Source organism: Amblyomma americanum, chromosome 4 (genome assembly GCF_052857255.1).
Source record: "Amblyomma americanum isolate KBUSLIRL-KWMA chromosome 4, ASM5285725v1, whole genome shotgun sequence".
NCBI classification, from domain to species: Eukaryota; Metazoa; Arthropoda; class Arachnida; order Ixodida; family Ixodidae; genus Amblyomma; species Amblyomma americanum.
Window position 1 is genome coordinate 220,687,591 of NC_135500.1, and position 18,060 is coordinate 220,705,650.

The 18,060-nt window shown below is 45.7% G+C and overlaps 1 protein-coding gene across 1 annotated transcript in view; it reads left to right on the forward strand.

Annotated features, from left to right (window-relative positions):
- The window catches only part of LOC144129419 (F-box/WD repeat-containing protein 7-like), a 42,083-nt gene that overhangs the window by 15,576 nt on the left and 8,447 nt on the right, over positions 1-18,060 (forward strand). Inside the window, exons 6-8 of the mRNA XM_077663560.1 lie at positions 9,516-9,680; positions 11,180-11,443; positions 17,038-17,333. Coding sequence (XP_077519686.1) covers positions 9,516-9,680; positions 11,180-11,443; positions 17,038-17,333 — 725 coding nt within the window. The remainder of the gene's footprint in view (positions 1-9,515; positions 9,681-11,179; positions 11,444-17,037; positions 17,334-18,060) is intronic.

Below are 18,060 nucleotides of genomic sequence, written 5' to 3' on the forward strand. Positions count from 1 at the left end.
CAGAAGGCTGTGATGGCCACCTACCACCACATTACCTCTACTGATGAGGCATCAAACCATAGCTTCTGCCCATCGGGACTGGACTCTTGGTGCCAGCAAAATGCGGCAGCAGCCCGAGGCGAATCTGCTCCAAAGCATCGGTACAACATTCCACCCCATGTTGCTAAAGCATTGCTCCCTGTCTATGAGCGACTGTCGGATAGGAAGCTCTTAGAGCGGTGCCATAGCGGTAAAACCCAAAACAGTAATGAAAGCCTACACTCTTTGATATGGGCCTTGGCACCCAAAGAGCGCCACGCATCATTGTTTACTGTTGAGGCTGCCGTGGCTGAGGCAGTAATGCGGTTCAACGCAGGCAGCAAAAGAACTTCTGCAGCAATATTACAGGAACTGGGCCTCAATACGAATGCTATGAGCGCAAAAAGAATGCGAGAGAAGGATGAGCGCCGAGAGCAAAAGTGCGCTCGAAAGCATTCCATTGCGGAAAATATTCAAGGAGTGCTCAAGAAGCGGCACCTGGATACTACTGGCAATCAAAAGGACTACATTCCTGGTGGCTACTAGCCATTTCCTATTGTAAATATATTACTGCACTTGTAAATATTTATTAAACTGTCCCCTGCTTGTTTTTGGGGCTTTTCTCAAAATGCATATGGTTGACTGCTAGCAGTCTTGAGGCCTTGATATCTCAGCAACCAAGTCACATAGAGCTGAAGTTTTGGTTGCAATGCAAAGCCTAATGTATGCTGTGTGAAATGTTGGGAGCAGATTTTTTCATTTTACCTTAAAAAAATAATTATTTTCGTTAATTTACCATTACTTGGTACACACATTTTTTATACTGAAATTCAGAAGGTTGTAAAATGAGTAATAATTGACATATCAAAAATCTGCTCTCAACATTTCATAATTCACTATTCTGGCTATCTAACCATGCCTTAAAACTAATTTTAGATGAAATCATTATTTTGCTATTTGGGCCTCAAACAATGGGCATTAATTGTTAATTATCTTGAAAACTAATTGGCCTACACTTAAAATAAATGCATATTTGAAATCAGCATAAAAATTTGAATAAGTCTATGCATTTTTATTAAGATTGGTCAAAAAACAACAAAAATAGCTTTAAGACCAGTGTCCCCCCTTAAAACCCTGTAACTTAGCTTCTATAATAGGCAGGATAATAATTTTGCCCTTGTTACGTAGCTTGATGTCAAGACAAGCCAATGGCATGTGTTGTAGCAAGTTTCCTGCAGCAAAATTTATTGAAAGCTCTCTGTGAAAAGTTACATAACATTATTATATAAGTGCACAAGGACTTGTTTTACATAAAATTGAATCGCATATTTGTAATCTGCATGCAAAAATACTAGTTTCGTGAAGATTTTGTTAATGTCACTTCATTAACAAAAATTTTTTTTCAAAGACCAGCTTCCCTGCTTGAGCGATGGTAAATGTACTTTTTTTATTTTATATTAAAATCCAAGTTGAGGGGTCGGCTTGCATTTGAAACCGAAACATGACACCATCAATAAAGGCGAGACAAACGGGATATCAAGGACGCTACAGCGTGGTTGCAATTTCGTTTGCTCCGTGGCTCTACTGAGTAGCATTCGGCTATTCTGCATGCTTGTTTGGAAGAATTTAGGAGAATTTTCTTCTTCTTTTTCTTCTTTAACTGCACATGCGGTGCTCATGGCACTGTTGATAGTTGATAGAAGGACCGCTGTTTTGAATCGTGGCACCACCGCCACTCGGTACAGCAGCGCTTCCGGGGAGTGTTGGTAGCAGATGGAAGAGCCGATGCCGCTCATGCACAGTTTCTCTTTGGCTCTGTCTGACACGTTTTACCTGACTGCCGGCCATGTTTTACGAGTGTTTACTGTTGTGCTTTGTTAATCTTCATTAGTGCCCCAAGTCCAGTAAGCGTTCCGCGCTCTTTCGCGGCTATATTCAAGATGGCTGTCATTCTTTGCCATTTGGGACGGACGGTTCAGTGGTGGCGGCTGCAGCGAGCCAACATTTTCCCCTGTTCCATGTGATCTCCTGGTGCGGTTGTTTGTGCAAAGTGCGGGATTTTGTGGGAAGAGGAGGAATAAACTTTATTTTTAAAGAGAAAAAGGATAGCTCTTGCACCCTGGGAGGGCTCCTGAAAATCCAGGAGCCCTTTGGCTTCCCTTTCACTCCCCGCCTGGGTCTTCGCTGGCTCAGCAGCAAGCAGGGTGTCCTCCCAGGAAGAGCGAGACAGCCCACTGTTCCGGGCAGGGCCAGAGGTGATGGTAAAGGATGGCCGCTAGAAGGATGTGTTGGGTGTAAAGTTGGGTGAATGCGGCTCACACCCGAACCACACCATAAGGAAAGGGGGTAAAGGAGGCAGTGAAAGAAGAAAGGAATAAAGGGGTGCAGTAGTGGAGGTCTCCGGAATAATTTCGACCACTTGGGAATATTTAATGTGCACTGACATCGCACAGCACACGGGCGCTTTTTGCGTTTCGCCTCCATCGAAACGTGGCTGCCATGGTCGGGTTCGAACCCGGGTACTCCGGCCTCATCCGATTTTTCCTTCCTCCATGTTCATGCATCATGTCGGTTGCATCATGTCGGTCAGCCCTGAAGAGGGCTGTAGTATTTTCTGGGTTGAAAAACAAAAGCTTGGAGCAGGTCCAACGAGGTCAAGCATTGTTGGAACAAGGGAATTCCGTTCTTGCTGATTCACTTTGCGAGCTTGATGAATTTGTAAAAAAATTCCAAGAAACATTGAGATACATTTAAACTTGGATGTAACGAACCTCCATATACTAAATTTCTAGATATTACGAAGTTTCTGAATTCCCCATCACCGCACCCATTGAAACGCGTGTATTTCAGATCTCCATGTAGCAAAGGTGTCGCGGCGGTTGAACTTACTTTATCTATCTGTTTGTGCTGAGCCACTCAGAATTTGGTAGGACCACGCGAAAGTTTGGTGACGATGAAGCACCAACTGATGTGAGAGGAATGGCGATTGCAATGAGCGGCTGCAGTTGACACAATGCGCCATGCTCCAGCGCTGTCAGCCCATCCCCGGCACTTGCTCTTTTGGAACGTCACACCACTCGACATTATAACAGTTCATGCACAAAAGCAGCAAAACATAATAGGGAGTAGTAAAAAAAGAAACGACACGAGCAGTGCGCGGCTGCTCACGTGATTTCGGCACCGACAGCTCTCCCGTGTCGAGAGCAGGGACGGCGGAGAGCGCCGGGGATGCAAGGTGAGGCGTCCATTTCCTAGGGCAACAGCGAGGGGAAGACCGAGAGAGAGAACATACGGGAAGAAGCATGTACTTCTGCGGTCGATATACGGCGGCGGCGCGGCTGATCGCATTCCCCTCTAGCTCGGCCGCAGTGCCGCTGCCCGGAACCCCACTCGTAGCGGCGGAGGTGGCGGCGGTTGCTGCCGCAGTTGCGCTATCAGCACGGTCGCGAAACATTTCTCCGCTCTTATGACTTCGAGCAACGCTGTTTTCTGTAAACACTTTCAAGGTGATTTCACCTACATTTATTTGTTATTTTGGTTTCCGTTCTGCAGTGTCATTTCGACTCTTCTCGTGAGAACTCCTTGTAACGGAAACCTGGATGTAATGAAATACCTCACTTTTTTTTTTAAAATTTCGTTATGACCAGCTTCAACTGTAGAGCCAACAAAAAATGGTTCTAGTGAATGTTTTCTTCGGACTTTTATTCAAGAATACTTTGCCGAACTTGCATGCAAGTCAGTGTCAGCATTAGTAAAATGTTTTGTCGCTGTTTTTTGTTAATACCTTTCTTCTGTGCTCTTTTTCTTCCAAGCTACACATGGCTGAACTTTATCTCATTAAGAGCAAACTCTTCTTTGCGATTCCCGTGCTGCTCCTGGGTTGCTCCAGTATTATCGTTCTGATACAAAGGTGCTCCAAAATATTTTTCTGCTCCAAAAAATGCTCCAGAACTTGAAATGGATGGACCACCACTGCAATTAGAATATGGGCCGAATTGAGATGAAAACAATTACGAATTCACACACTATACACAGAATAACCAAAACGGAAAAGTTTTCACCAGTTTGTGAGCGTCTCTGGTACGTTGAAGGATGTCGGCAGCCCAGGTGGAACTCAGGTCGGAGAGACGTGGCGTTGCAAAATCTTGACGAGCACGGCGTCAAAAGAACCACGGCGCCAGGTACAGCAAGGAGGAATACAGGCCAGCACCCGTGCTGCCTGGATTTGAGCGTTGATGGGAAGTAACTCCAAGGGAAGAGATGAGTCATGACAACCATGAGCTGGACGCCGCGACACGGGACGCAGGAGGCTTGCGTTGGTGATCCAAGAGAGGTCCACAGTAGCACGGACCCAATATCCGACGGCTGCCACCTCCACGCTTGAATGACCGTCTTTCCTTCCCTCCTCACCGTGGCTTCCACGTTAGCTCTCCTTTCCTCATGCCACGCCACCTTTCCTTTACTTCGCCTTGCGGCCACAACATTCACGTACACTCGCTGCACAATGCTGGGCTGAACGCGCGGCACTCCACTGTCAGACGCATTGCACTGGCACTCAGTTTGTGATGGCGCACCTCACAGGCACGTTGCTGGTGACGGACCATCCGTGCACCATACCTCGGCAAAATCTCTCGAGTGCTCACTCAAGCTCATTCACTAAGTTTGGTCGACCTACGCACTCACTCCGACTGACATTCACAGAAGTCCGGGCTGACTCATGCTCATGAACTCAAGCTTATTTACTTTCACAACTCACTTGGGTTCACTCAGACTCACCAGTGAACCGAGGTCAACCACCCATAGCGACTCACGACTCATCTAGGCTTATTTCAACTCACTGCTCATCTGCGCTTTATTCAATTGGGCTCACTCGCACATTTCAACTCATGGCTCACCCAGGCTTACCTTGACTCAGTACCCTATAAGCTCGCACATCGGATAGCTGGATTGCCAAACGGCCCTAGTTGCACGCCTAAAATGCAAAAAAAAAAAAAATATATATATATATACAGTTAAACCTCGATATAACGAAGTCGGAAAAATCGGCACTTTACTTCGTTAAATTGAAATTTCGTTACGCCGAAATTCGCCTCCCAGCATGCAAAGGAACTTCCAAAACGTGTTGTGAGTGCGGTGCACGCACGGCAAAACGCTTTATTAATGGTGAAAATAGACTGTTATCTTTTTCTGCGCTTTTTTCTTCATCAACAAAGGCGTCACACGTCGTTCGTAGGCCCAGAGTGACTGGATGGCATCTTGGTCTTCTTCTGCGCTAGCAAACCGCCTGAGCACGTCGATCGCGTCGGCCACTTCGCGAGTGGTTGGGATGTCGCACTCATCGTCGGCTTCGCCTTCGCTGTCGTCTTGAGAGTTTCCCAACACGTCGTTCACAATCGTTTCCACCGTCACCTCCTCCGTCGCGAGGACACAGGAGTCTCCAAAAAGATAGTCATCCAGCTCGACTCCTTCCGGGATGGCACAGTCGCTGCGAAGACGCTGCCACCTCTCATCAAGCGCCTCTTCTTCCAGCGCGGGCAAGTCCGCTTCAGAACTAGCTGCTTCAGCTGTCTTGAAGCCCGCTTTGCGGAAGCAATGCTCAAAAATCTCCTTTGAGGTGGAGTTCCAGGACGCGGACAACATCTCAAGGGCCTGAAACAAGTCCACTTTAGTGGGGCGTTCTAGTCGGAGGTCAAGCAGCAGCTTGTCAATTAGCCGCCGGCGATATGCACACTTTACGCTGTTTATTATGCCCTGGTCCATGGGCTGAATTAGTGACGTGCAGTTCGGCGGCAGAAACTTCACCTCAACTTGCGACAGTTCTAAATCTTCAATGTGGTGTGCGGAGCAGTTATCCAAGATGACGCACACTTTGCGTCCAGCGGTTTTCATGTCCGCGTCGAAGGCTTGCAGCCAGCCACGGAAAATATCACGCGTCATCCATGCTTTTTGGTTGGATGCGTACTGTATTTCCAGCTGGCGCGAATTGCTGAAGCACCGCGGCTTCTTGCTGCGCCCTATCACGAGCGGCACACGCTTGTTGCTGCTGTTGGCACAAAGCAAGACCGAGATGCGCAGTTTGCTATGTTTCCCACCGTGACACTTTTCACCTTTTAATGCCAACGTACGACACTGCAGCATCTGATAGAACAACGCCGTTTCGTCGGCGTTGTAGACGTCGGCTGAATCATAGTGCGCCAAGATCTTCGGCACTTCTGTGTCGACCCAAGAAGCTGATCCTGTCGTGTCAGCTGATGTTGATTCACCACTTAAGATTTTGCCCACGATAGCATGACGGGCTTTGAAGCGGTGCAGCCACCCGCTGCTGGCCTGAAAATCGTCGTGGCCGAACAGACAGGCAAAATTCCTCGCCTTTTCTTGCAGTAATGCGCCGCATATGGGAATGTTCTGTTCCCTAACCGACACAAACCATGCAAAGACCGCCTTATCCACATCTTCGAAAGTGGGAACCTTCAACCTTTTTCATTAAGCGTTTGTTCCGTTCTTCAGGGATTCGAGGATAGAGTCTTTCGCTTTCAAAATCGTCGAAAGGGTGCTCTGCGGTATGCCGAACCGGACGGCGACATCCTTCTTTTCACCATTTTCCACGGCTTTGAGCACATTCGCCTTTTCTTCAAGAGCTAGGACTTTGCGTTTCCCACTCATTCTTTCCGAGATGTCAGGTGCGCGCACAAAAACACAGCGCGAGACACATCGACGCGTACACTTGAGCAGCACAAAACCGTCAGAAAACTTGCCGTGCACGCTTCGGTGGCAAGGCCTAGACTGCGTGGGCGAGAAAACTGCGCGACTGAATGTGTCGATGCTAGTGTCCTCTAGCGGACTTACTCGACACAACGTTCGGCAGTGTCACCCGTGCTACCCCAGATGGCGCGCCAAACGGCACCTTGTCATCATCATCGCGATTGCCAGCCATGTACAGCTGCGCCGCGGCCGTTTTTAGGGGCGCAGGTTAGTGCGCGCACACTTTTCAACCACTAAACTTCGCAGTATACCTTTATTAAATTATTTTGGTTCATCTCGAGCCAGCAACAAAATTTCGTTACGTTGAAAGTGCGCCAGAACTACTTTGTTATACAGAGGTTGAAAATACATTGTGTTCTATGGAAGCGAAGTTATAGAAACTGAAATACTTCGTTACATCGAGGATTTCGTTACACTGAAGTTCGTTACATCGAGGTTTAACTGTATTAGAAACCCCGTGGTGCAATGAGCTCTAACTGCAGCTAACCTTTAGCCAGACCTAGCTGAGAAACCTGTAGCTGCCACTCGCAGGACACGAAGATCTAAGTGCGCTGCATGTGTTTTGCAACTGATGAAAAAACAGCAAAAGAACTAGAACTGCCATACAGCAAGCCACAGCTAATATCCAATGAGACCAAGCGTAGCAACTATGGGTGTGCGAATATTCGAAATTTCGAATATGAATTGAATGTGTTGATATTCGATTCATATTTGTATTCGTGAAATTCTGAGAATTTCCGAATATTTGAAAATTCAGGAATACTAGCCAGCGATCGTATACTGCTCAGACTTTCATAAATTCGACCATGGCAAAACCACAATATATGGGCAAATTAGCCGATGATCGAGTTAAAAATTCCCGGAAAACAATACAGAGGTCCCATTCCCTTCCTTCTCCGTCATCACGCGGACCAATCGCATTCCGACGCCGCTAAGCTTGACCTCGTGTGAAATTTCGCAAGTGGGCTTTCCCATATATCACACGTGCTGCGAACAAGGTGGCCGACGGCCCACTACGAACAATCGCAACGTGAAATTGTGCTTTTTTTTTAATCCTTCCATAATACGTTACATATTTAATGCCCAAATCTGTAGAATGCTTCCTGTCGCCTTCATAACTCTCAGAGCATGACCTCCGCCATCCAGTTTTGTAAACTATGTGATGCGGGAAAACCTAATTGTAGAATTTCGCTGGAGCCTTCTGAAGGGGCGTGTCGAGTTGTCATAATAGGCCAAGCAATCCTGTAAAAATCTCGCCTATTGCATGGTGCATTGTAATCCGCGCACCTCTTTAGTGTGTGCAACGGCAGGCATGACAAAGATCGGAAGGCCCCGGTCGCAAGGCCAGAAAATAGCCTTGCCGCGTAGTTTCGGTTTGTGAGCTTCGCCGCTGTCCCGCGGCAACTGCAACTCTTGGCCCGTGCATTCGCCGGTAGTCCAATCCCAGCTTCGCGCTGCTTTTGGATGCCGACTGGCGCGTCGCAGATGAATTTTTTTTTAGAAACCGTCTCGCCATTCCGACGCCAGTGTGTGATCCCCGGCCCCTTGATTCCATTTGTGTCGTTCTTCCAGCACTCCAAAACGGGCAGCTCGTCACGGGCTTGCAGGTGTTAGCGCGATGGAGCTGCCTCATAAGGCCTTACTACATCTTCGCATTTTCGGCAGGATTTTTTTTTTTTTTTTTTCCGGGAGGCGAGAGGAATTTTATAAACCTAGGCCTTCGGATATACTGGGCATTTCTTCCGGTCCCTTGAACTCCGAATGAATGAGGTTTTACTAGTCATCATGCTAGTTTTTGTTGCCAGTCTTCTCACTTTATGGATTTTGTTTTGCATGACCTCATTACAGTTTGGATACTGTTATGCTGTCTAATCAGTTGCATACATTTCTGTGGACATAATGTTTTTTTATACGGTGCTGAGGCAGTCTAGTTTTGTTTATTTTTTGTTGCAGACCATACACTATTTTGAAAAAAAAAATAAGAGCAGCAACATTTGCTTATTTATCTTTTTGTCAAGGATGCTCCTGGAATGTGTATTCGTTATGTGACTCTTTTGTTAAATTGAAAGTGCAGCATACAGTTAGTTTATTGCATTGCGAAAAAATACTTGGCTTTCAATGGGACAAAAATTAGGGAACGAAAAATTGTTTCTTTGCAAATTTTGTTAGATTGAGGTTTGCTATATCGAGGTTTGACTGTATTTCGAGTCAAGTTTTTTGGCCAGCTAAAGTTATGCATTGAGGTGTCGACATTTACGCAGCAGTATGCGGTAATCTCGAAGTCCATCCAGTAAGGGTTCCTGTGATGAAAGTGCATGAGCCCAGTTTTTTTTTGCTGTTGTTGGTTAGTTTGAAAACCCGGTTAAAATATTTTTTGTGGTCCCAGTGAATTTCTGTAATAATGAAACTGTCGTGAGTAATAGCAGTGCCATGGTGAATCGATATGGCCATCGTGCTCAGCCACTAACACTTGCATGAAGCAGACACATCAGGGGCAACAGGAGAGAGCTGTTCTATGTTCGCTGGCACTGCATTTCAAATGTATGGTGAGCAGTCTCGCATTGGAGCATGCAGTGAGTGGCCTGCGTGCTCATGGATTGTGACCGAGTCGGATGGCTTAGCACTCCACCCCTACTTGGACACTCATGATACAAAAAGAGAGAACAAACATGTATGCAGCAATTTTTGTGTGTGCCTGCTGATGGTGTTGTGGTAATTTCTTTTTCTCTTGGCAGTCGTGGAGCCATTCTGAGAGGCTCTATGCCCTGGACCAGCTGATTGAAGGCTGTGAGCCGGGTCAAGTGCGCCACATGATGAATGTCATTGAACCACAGTTCCAGCGGGACTTCATCTCTCTCCTACCCAAAGAGGTATGCAAACCCGTGGCTGAAATTGTACAAGTGCGTAGCCATATATCAATTCAGCCTCGGTTAATTCAAACAAGTAGTTCATATGAAATGGCCCTTTAGTGCCATCACAATTGTATGTATTTAAATGTGTGAAAATATGCAGTAATTTGATCACATGAGGATATGCGGAAAATAACTTGGGCTACATGTAGCTGGCCTGACTGAGCTGTCAAAGCATAGTAGCACAGCAAGCTTGTCTTTGGTTCATCAGTAAGTGGCCATGCATCTGTCCGCATTTGTCTTCAAATAATGGTGTTTTACTATGTATTGTATATCAGTCGGATGCCAGGGTACAGAACAGTTCTTTAATGATGCAGTGCCCTTTTATAAGGTGATGAACATGTGATCTACAAACTGCTGCTTGCGTGGCTGATAAGCGATATTCATGGAAGTGCAGTACAGTCGAGCCCGCTTGTAACGCACATGAGCGTCACGCGGCGTCCGTTTGTTATATCCACGGTCATGTTTGTTATAAGCGGGCTCAACTGTGTAAATGATCTAGAATCGCGAACGAGTGCAGTAGGACATTAATGAGCATTCTGGGATGATTTGCACGAAAGTTACTGCTGGTCAAACTTGACAGTGAAAAGGCTTATTTTGGTGACTGAGACAAATTGTTTGAACGAAAACATCTTCGACGGAAGTCCATCTGGTTGGGTTGTGGAGATAGTTGAGAGAAAACTGGCGCCAACCAATATTTTAACTTTACCCAACGTTTCGGGACCACCTCGGTCCCTTTTCATGGGCGACTAAAGTGCCAGCAGCAGCGGGTTGCTGCCTTCGTTCTCCCTTTGTTAGCACGTGGCACAGTCCACTAATGTACGCGGAGGGGAGCGTTCCTGGAGTCCTATTCATCGTCGCCTTTGTGAGCCGCATGTGCCATGACTCCACATGTCGCCTCTTGGACAGGTTTGGCTACACGGTCAAGACGCTCACGTCCTCGGAGGCTATTCGGTGGTCGGCGTGCTCGCAGTGTTCAGCGAGGGGGTTAGATTCGGAATTCATTAGCTGGATGTCATTTTTTGTGTTGGCTTATTCTTTGGTGGAGGTTTTGAAGTGATGGGTGCGCTGCTGCTGTGTAGCGCTGCTCGTGCTTTGTCTTTTTTGCTGTGCCCTGTTATTTTTCTCTGGTCTTGAGTGTGAACTGTTGTAGTGCCACATGGTATGACATTCCAAAAGCGAAGGTGTCTCAGCGTGTCGTGTCATCTGGGTTGCTCATTGCGATTCTGCCAAATTTCTTAACTCTGCACAAGCTAGCAGATAGTTGGTGCAGTGAGTTTGTTTTATCAAGGTTAACCGCCACAACACCTTTGTTACACTTTTTCTCAAATGCACGTGTTTGAATGGGGGCAGTGGTCAGGAAATGAAGAACATGTGGAGGAATTTGCTTTAACTGCATTCATACCGACTGGATGGTGTTCTATCAGACACCTTGACTGGCTCCACTTGCTTTGCTTTGCAGCTGCACTGTATGTGCTGTCATTTTGGAGCCCCGGGACTTGCTGCGTGCAGCTCAGACATGCCACTACTGGCGCATCTTGGCTGAGGACAACCTGTTGTGGCGGGAGAAGTGCCGTGAGGCTGGCCTTGAGGACGTCCAGGAGGTGCTGGGTCGGCGGGTGGCCTCTTCTACCTCCTCGTCGTTCATCACCGCCTTCCCCAGTGCTGCTGGTCCCATCCCTTGGAAGCTGGCTTTCATGCGACATCACTATGTTGAAATGAACTGGCGCTGCAAGCCAATACGTGAACCAAAGGTGCACATATGACACTGAATGCTTTTGGCTGCATTTGGGGGCTGCATTAGAGCACTGCACGGGCTTACCCGTAAGACGTACTTTGGTTTGGACTAGTTGGTGCATAGCTTTTTGATGATGTCAGGACGGCGCGAAAATAACAAGGACAAAAGAACAAAATGTAAGGACAAAATGTAAGGGTTTGGGCGATTAAACCCCAGTTGCAAGTTGGCGCCTGTCCTGTTGTGTTCGTGTGCCTCTTTTGTCCTTGTTATTTTCGCGCCATCCTGACATCATCAAAAAGTTACCCGTAAGGCCAGGCTGGTAGAGCAATTTCTTGTCGGGCCGGGGCTTAGGCCTATAAGCTGATGGGTCTTGGCCATGTTTGGGTTTATGTAGTGAACGGGTACTTTCACTGTATGCCCGCCTCTTATGTTCTCATGGGGTTAGCAAATGACAGGTGAAGACAGCACATTTTCAACGATTTCCAGAGCGCAAACTTCTTGACCTCTTAGTATGTCATGTGATATATTGAGCATGCAAAAAAATGAAAATGGCATATAAAAAACTAAATCATTTGGACAAAACAGCCAATGTATCGCTCTGTTTTCCTTAATGTCATGTGCTGTCTTTGCAAACCTCTCAGGTTTTGTTCTGAAGCACTGGAAGTCTTATCAACACAGTACAGAGTTGATCACACTTGTCTAGAGTGCTCAGGCAGTGCCGTCCGGGCGGACTAAAGCGAAATTCTAAAGTAGGCGTTGACTTTCACTGATAATACTTGCACTGGAGAGCAGCCTAATATACACGTGAACTGCGCAGGCACCAGCACTTTACCCCCAGGAAAGCAGCTGCAGTAAGATTTAACTTAATTTCCTGTGTGATCGACTCTGTGCTTTTGCTTGCCAGCCTCTTAGCCTTGCGAGAAATGTTATGCTTGACAGTAAAAGCTTAGCTACGGCGTCCGCACACTAAAGGAAGAAACAGTTTACTTTAATCAGTCCAATATAGCTTGGGACCATCAGGAACTGTGAGCCTGCCTTGGCTGTTTTGGTGCTAAATTTTCGGCTTTGAATGCCTCACACTTACCTACTACACATCACACGCCTTTGCTCTAATTTTCCACACTCGACATTACCAGGTCTCATATATCCTGACAATCGTATTATTTTCTTCTGTTTCGTGGTGGTACTGCTCCAGGAGGCTGCTCTTGCGGACAAATCTTGGCCTTCTCCAGGGCATCCAATACAGTAGAATCTCGGTGATTAGAACCCGGTTGTTACGAATTTCGGTGGACTACGAACACACGCCCTTTTCTTCCTTTTTGTACTCCTCATTGCTCTTTTGCTGGCTTTCCTTTGTCAGCGACCTGGGCCTTCTTCTGTCTACATGCATAGCCAACTTACTTTTTCCATGCAAGTGACCAGGGGCGTAGCCAGGGTGGCGCTCTAGTTGCTAATTTCATGGCCTTTACATTTTTCATATCAGCGGCATGCACTGCTTTGTTGGTTCCGGACCGATATAGTTCTAGACTTCGTGTGATAATTTTCTTTACTTATACTTAATATATACTCCAAAACATGGAAGCATTGGTATCAGTTATGTCTGCCATGAGTGAACGCTAAAGGTATAGTTGGTATGACATGATTACAAGAGATAAAATTGAGCAGGGGACAAGACACAAAAGAGAAGCAAACAGGACGAGTTCGTCCTGTTTGCTTCTCTCTTGTGTCTTGTCCCCTGCTCAGTTTTTTGTTTTGTAATCATGTCTGCCACGATTTTTAAGACATACGAATACATTCTTTTATTAAAAAAAAATACATTATTTCACTTCTCTAGACAGTGCGTAGCGTTATCTAATACACAATGGCATTGTCAATGGCAATGCAGTTATTATTGTTGCATTTGATCCTTCCACAAATTCTATGAGGAGGCCGCACTGCAACATGAGCCCCCCCCCCCCCCCCCCCCCCCCCCCCCCCCCCAGACCAAAATTTCTCGCTACGACGTCAACTGCAACCCACGAGCTTTGCCTTAAGGGGAGATTACGGATCTTAAAATGGAAAATTAATATCATTATGAAATCATGTATGTATATGTATTATTTCATACATACTTCTTCCTGTTTTCATAAATGTTGTGGAGGTCGCCCAGAACGCGACCCGCGGCCACACTTATTAGAGGTCTGGCGAGAAGAGATAGCGGCGGAGCATCCGCGACAGCGGCCGGCCGAGGCCATGATCTCGAACGTTCTCCAGTGCATGCCGGCTACCCTTCATCCTCTTCGGCATTTTGGCACTGTCGGCCACGCAGGTTGCTACAATGTAATTAGTTTCAGTATACCTCAATTAGTTCTATTGTTGTGGAAGATAACTAAAGCCTAATTAGGTAATTTCTTATAAGTAATTAAGACACTTTCTTCAAATGTATTTTGGTTTCGAGTGAAATGAAGCTGTAGCCAAAGGCCTGCAATACAGAGCTATGCTATTTATATTGTTATTTAGATATATCATTACATAAAAACATTCAGTTATGCCAAAGCAAAATAATTATGAAATATAAGTAGGTTACATTATAGTTCACAAATCTTGACATATTAGACTCAGCATAAAGAATAGCATAGCTGCATAGTTCAGTTCTTTCTGAATTCAGCGGTATAAGATTAATTGAAATTGCACCATAAAATCATAACGAAAACTTCGTAAGGCTAGTCATGTTGCCAAAAAAAAATGCAAAGATGAGAAAATCGCAGTTGAAGTGCACTCGCCATCCTTTCGGAGGTTGTTGTAAGGCCTCAAGAATGGCGGAATGGTGGACACACTAAAAGGATTTCACAATAGCAAGTAACACCAGGACGTAGCGAAGAGCGCCAGCTTCGAACAAGACTAAGAGGCAGTCATCGAGGACACCATTGCAGGAAATGACGGGCACAAAGTTTGGCCGCATTTTGCTCCAAAACTTTCCATTTGGGGTTTTCGTAGGCATCAAATATATCGATTTTATAGTAGTTGGAGGTCGAATGATACCTTGAAACTTAATAGGTAGGTATTTAGAGTATATTGAACACTAATAAATCATTTTTGAAATATCAAATTTGTTGCACCTTTTCACCGTTTTTAAGGGGAGATGTGGGTCATTAAATGAACACTTTTTATTATTAAAGATATCAATGAAATAAGTTGTGCATATGTTCTTCCTGTTTAAAAAATATAATTAGTTTCAGTATATCTATTAGTTACCATATTATAGGAAAATAACTGAAGCCTAAATAGTTAAATTCTTGCGGGTTAAGACATCTTTCTACATTTTTTGGTTTCGGTTGAAATGGGGCTATAGCAAATACCTACCATCTGGAGTTGTGCTAATTATATTTTTGAAGTTCATTGTTATATAAAAAATGTTAATTTTGTCCACTCATCTTAATATAGAGAGTTGTGAAGTGACATTATTATTCACAGTTTAATTCTTTCTGAATTCAGTGGTACAAGATTAATTGAAATTGCACCATGAAAACATAAATAAACTTCATAAGGCTAGTCATGTTGGAGAAAATCGCATTTGAAGTGCGCTGAGGTCGTTGTAGAGGCCTTTAAAATCAGCGAATGCAGACGTTCCAAAAATATTTCACAGTAGTGAGTAATACAAGGTAGTAAGGAAGGAGACCAGCTTTCATACAAAATCAAGATGGCAGCCTTTGGGACGGGGTCGTGGGAAGCGACGGGCGTTAAGTCCTGCCGCATTTCGCTCCGAATTTGCTATTTCCAGGATTCGTAGACACGAAATATATAGATATTTCATCAGTTGGACGTTTTATTTAAACCTTAAAACCTTTTAGACAGGAAATTTAGAGTGCTTTTGATCCTGAATATGTCATTTTTTTTTTTTTTCAAATTGAAATTTTCGCATTTTTTTATTATTTCAAGACTCGCATTTCCCCTTAAAAGGGGCTGCGAAACTGCTTGAATGGATGCCTGCTATACTTCAGATGTATTCTTTATGTCACGCAGATGTTGGCTCAAAAAGAATTGCAGGAATCGATGCATAGGAATGGGAGTTATTCAATGAAGAAATTTCAAAATACCAGCAAACAAAATGCTGCCCTCAACTCGAGTTCCGCGGGGCTTCCCATTCCCATTTTACTCTCCCAACGACGACACAGGACAGGACCAATCGAAACAACCTATCTGAGCACGGCACGGAAGTTTGCACACCATGGTTGGCCAATTGTAACTCGTTCTTGTCCAAAGCTGGTAGCGCCGTTTTCGTGGTTACAACAACCACGTGAACACCCAGCTGACCCAGTGATGCTTCGTCACGTCGACAGCACAGAAGGGAACATTGATCAGTGACGTTCCCTGACTTATGGATCCGAACTCGAGCACGAGATACTGCAATAGAGTGACAGCTTGTGCTAAATACTAGATACTGCTTGGCGCGTACCATGGCCCGCCACTAGGAACTGGGGTGATTGGTCACGGCGAGCAAGGCGCACGAGCTGTTGACAGGAACGTGGTGCCATCTGGCACCGCCGCCCGGTGATCCTCTGCAAGCTGATGATGTGCACTGCTAAATGTGAAACAAATGGCTTTTTTCTTTGCATCGTTCCTTCGGACCAAAACGGACGCTTGTAGAGTGCAATGGCTTGATTGGATCAGTTCCGCAAAGCTGTTCTCAGATACGTAGAGAGTAGCCATAAGCGCTGCATGCTAGGTCGTAGGATGTGTACAGAGAGGCGCAAAGTCGTTTGAGGCAAAAAAATGTCCAAAGCCTCTGGTGGTGTATTTTTGTTTTACTTGCTTCACAGCGCTTTTATCTAAGGCAAACCAGTTGGTTTTGTGATAATATAAAATGCAAAAACTTGACAAAACGTATCCCTATTTATTAACACAATTTGCAGTATATTACTGTTTGTCCAATCATCAAGCTCCTGCCAAGTGATGTCATATTCACTGCTAAAAACCGCCACTGTATGGTGACACCGTCAGCGCCATGAATTTGTTTTTGCGAGCTAATTAAGATATTAAAAACCGGAGTATACGCGGTACAACCGATGCTAATAGCATCGCTATAACTCATTGTATGCAACCAACAGGCAAAACAATGCACTGATTATGTGTTTTGGGGCCCCTTTAACTTAAACGTTGGTTTCTCCTCACGACTCCCTAGCTTGGTGATGAAGCCGCCTCAAAGAGCGCATCAGTATCTTTTTGTCTCACGATCCTTGACTTTGCATGTGCCACGATGCCATCATTCCACCAGAAGTACATTGCCACAGCCAGATGCTCTTTACTATAGCAATTTTATCGGAAAAAAATATTTACTATAACCGGAAAAAAATGTTACTAGTATAACCGGGAAAAGATGTACAGTCATCTATGGAAGGCGAAATTGGACCGCAGCTTCACTTCACTATATCCCCCCCCCCGCCCCCCTCCCGGGGCCCCAAATGACCACCAATTTTCACCAATTTTGCCGATGCTTGAAGCCTGCTTGACCTTGAAAACTGTGCCTGTAACTGAAACAGAAGTGAAAACTAGTGCTGGCGCACGTAATTGGCATTTGGTCTAACCATGCTAAATCGTCCACCTTTATTTTATCGTATCTACTCATTGCAGGTTTTGCGTGGTCACGAGGACCATGTGATCACTTGCCTGCAGTTCTCTGGCAACCGCATTGTCAGTGGCTCGGATGACAACACCCTCAAGGTGTGGTCAGCAACGTCAGGGCGCTGCCTGCGCACCCTCATCGGTCACACGGGTGGGGTGTGGTCCTCGCAAATGGCTGGCTCCGTGGTGGTGAGCGGCTCCACGGATCGCACGCTTCGTGTCTGGAATGCCGACACGGGGATGTGCCTGCACACTCTCTATGGGCACACATCCACTGTGCGCTGCATGCACCTCTATGGGAACAAGTGAGTAGAGCTCGCTGAGCCTACAAGGGATGCTCATTGGGTGGTATTTTTTTGATGTAGTCTTGGGAAAAGTTATACCTGTGGCCAAATCTAAGACATTTGCAAATGATGCAGCAGATAAAAATATTTTATTATTTGCAAAAATTGAGCAAAAGCAGCTTAAAAATCTACTGTGTTTTGTGGGGGTTATCAACGTATGTTGTAGTACAAACACGTGTAAGGGCCGCATCTGTGTATGGGCTGCACCCTGTTTTCCTGAAGAAAATAATTAAAAAGATAATATATCCGTGTAAGGGCTGCACCAAAACTTTCCACGACCCACGCAGAAATAGCCTTCGAAATTCACGTGCCATAGCCTCCGCAATCATCTCTGGCTGCAAGCAACTGTTCGCAATCACGGAGGCTACGCCTCACAGGAGCTTCCGGGTGTAGGCCAACGATGGCGCCCGAGGCCGCGCCTCGTCATCATTGTCTACTTTTTCCTCAGCTCCCGCTATCCATATCGGCACCAGTATCACCAGCACCAGGCTTTTGTGGCTGTCAAAGGCACGGGAGTTGTGGTAGCATGTTAGTTCACCGTAGTTGTGGCTTTAGCGTGCTTCTGCCGAGCGTTGCAGTTTTAGCACAATGGGCAAGCATCTAAATTAACCACAAAAAAAAAACAAAAAATAAAGGCATATTTTTGGCTGCGGCAACTGTGGGTTGGCTGGCAAACCGAATCAGGAGC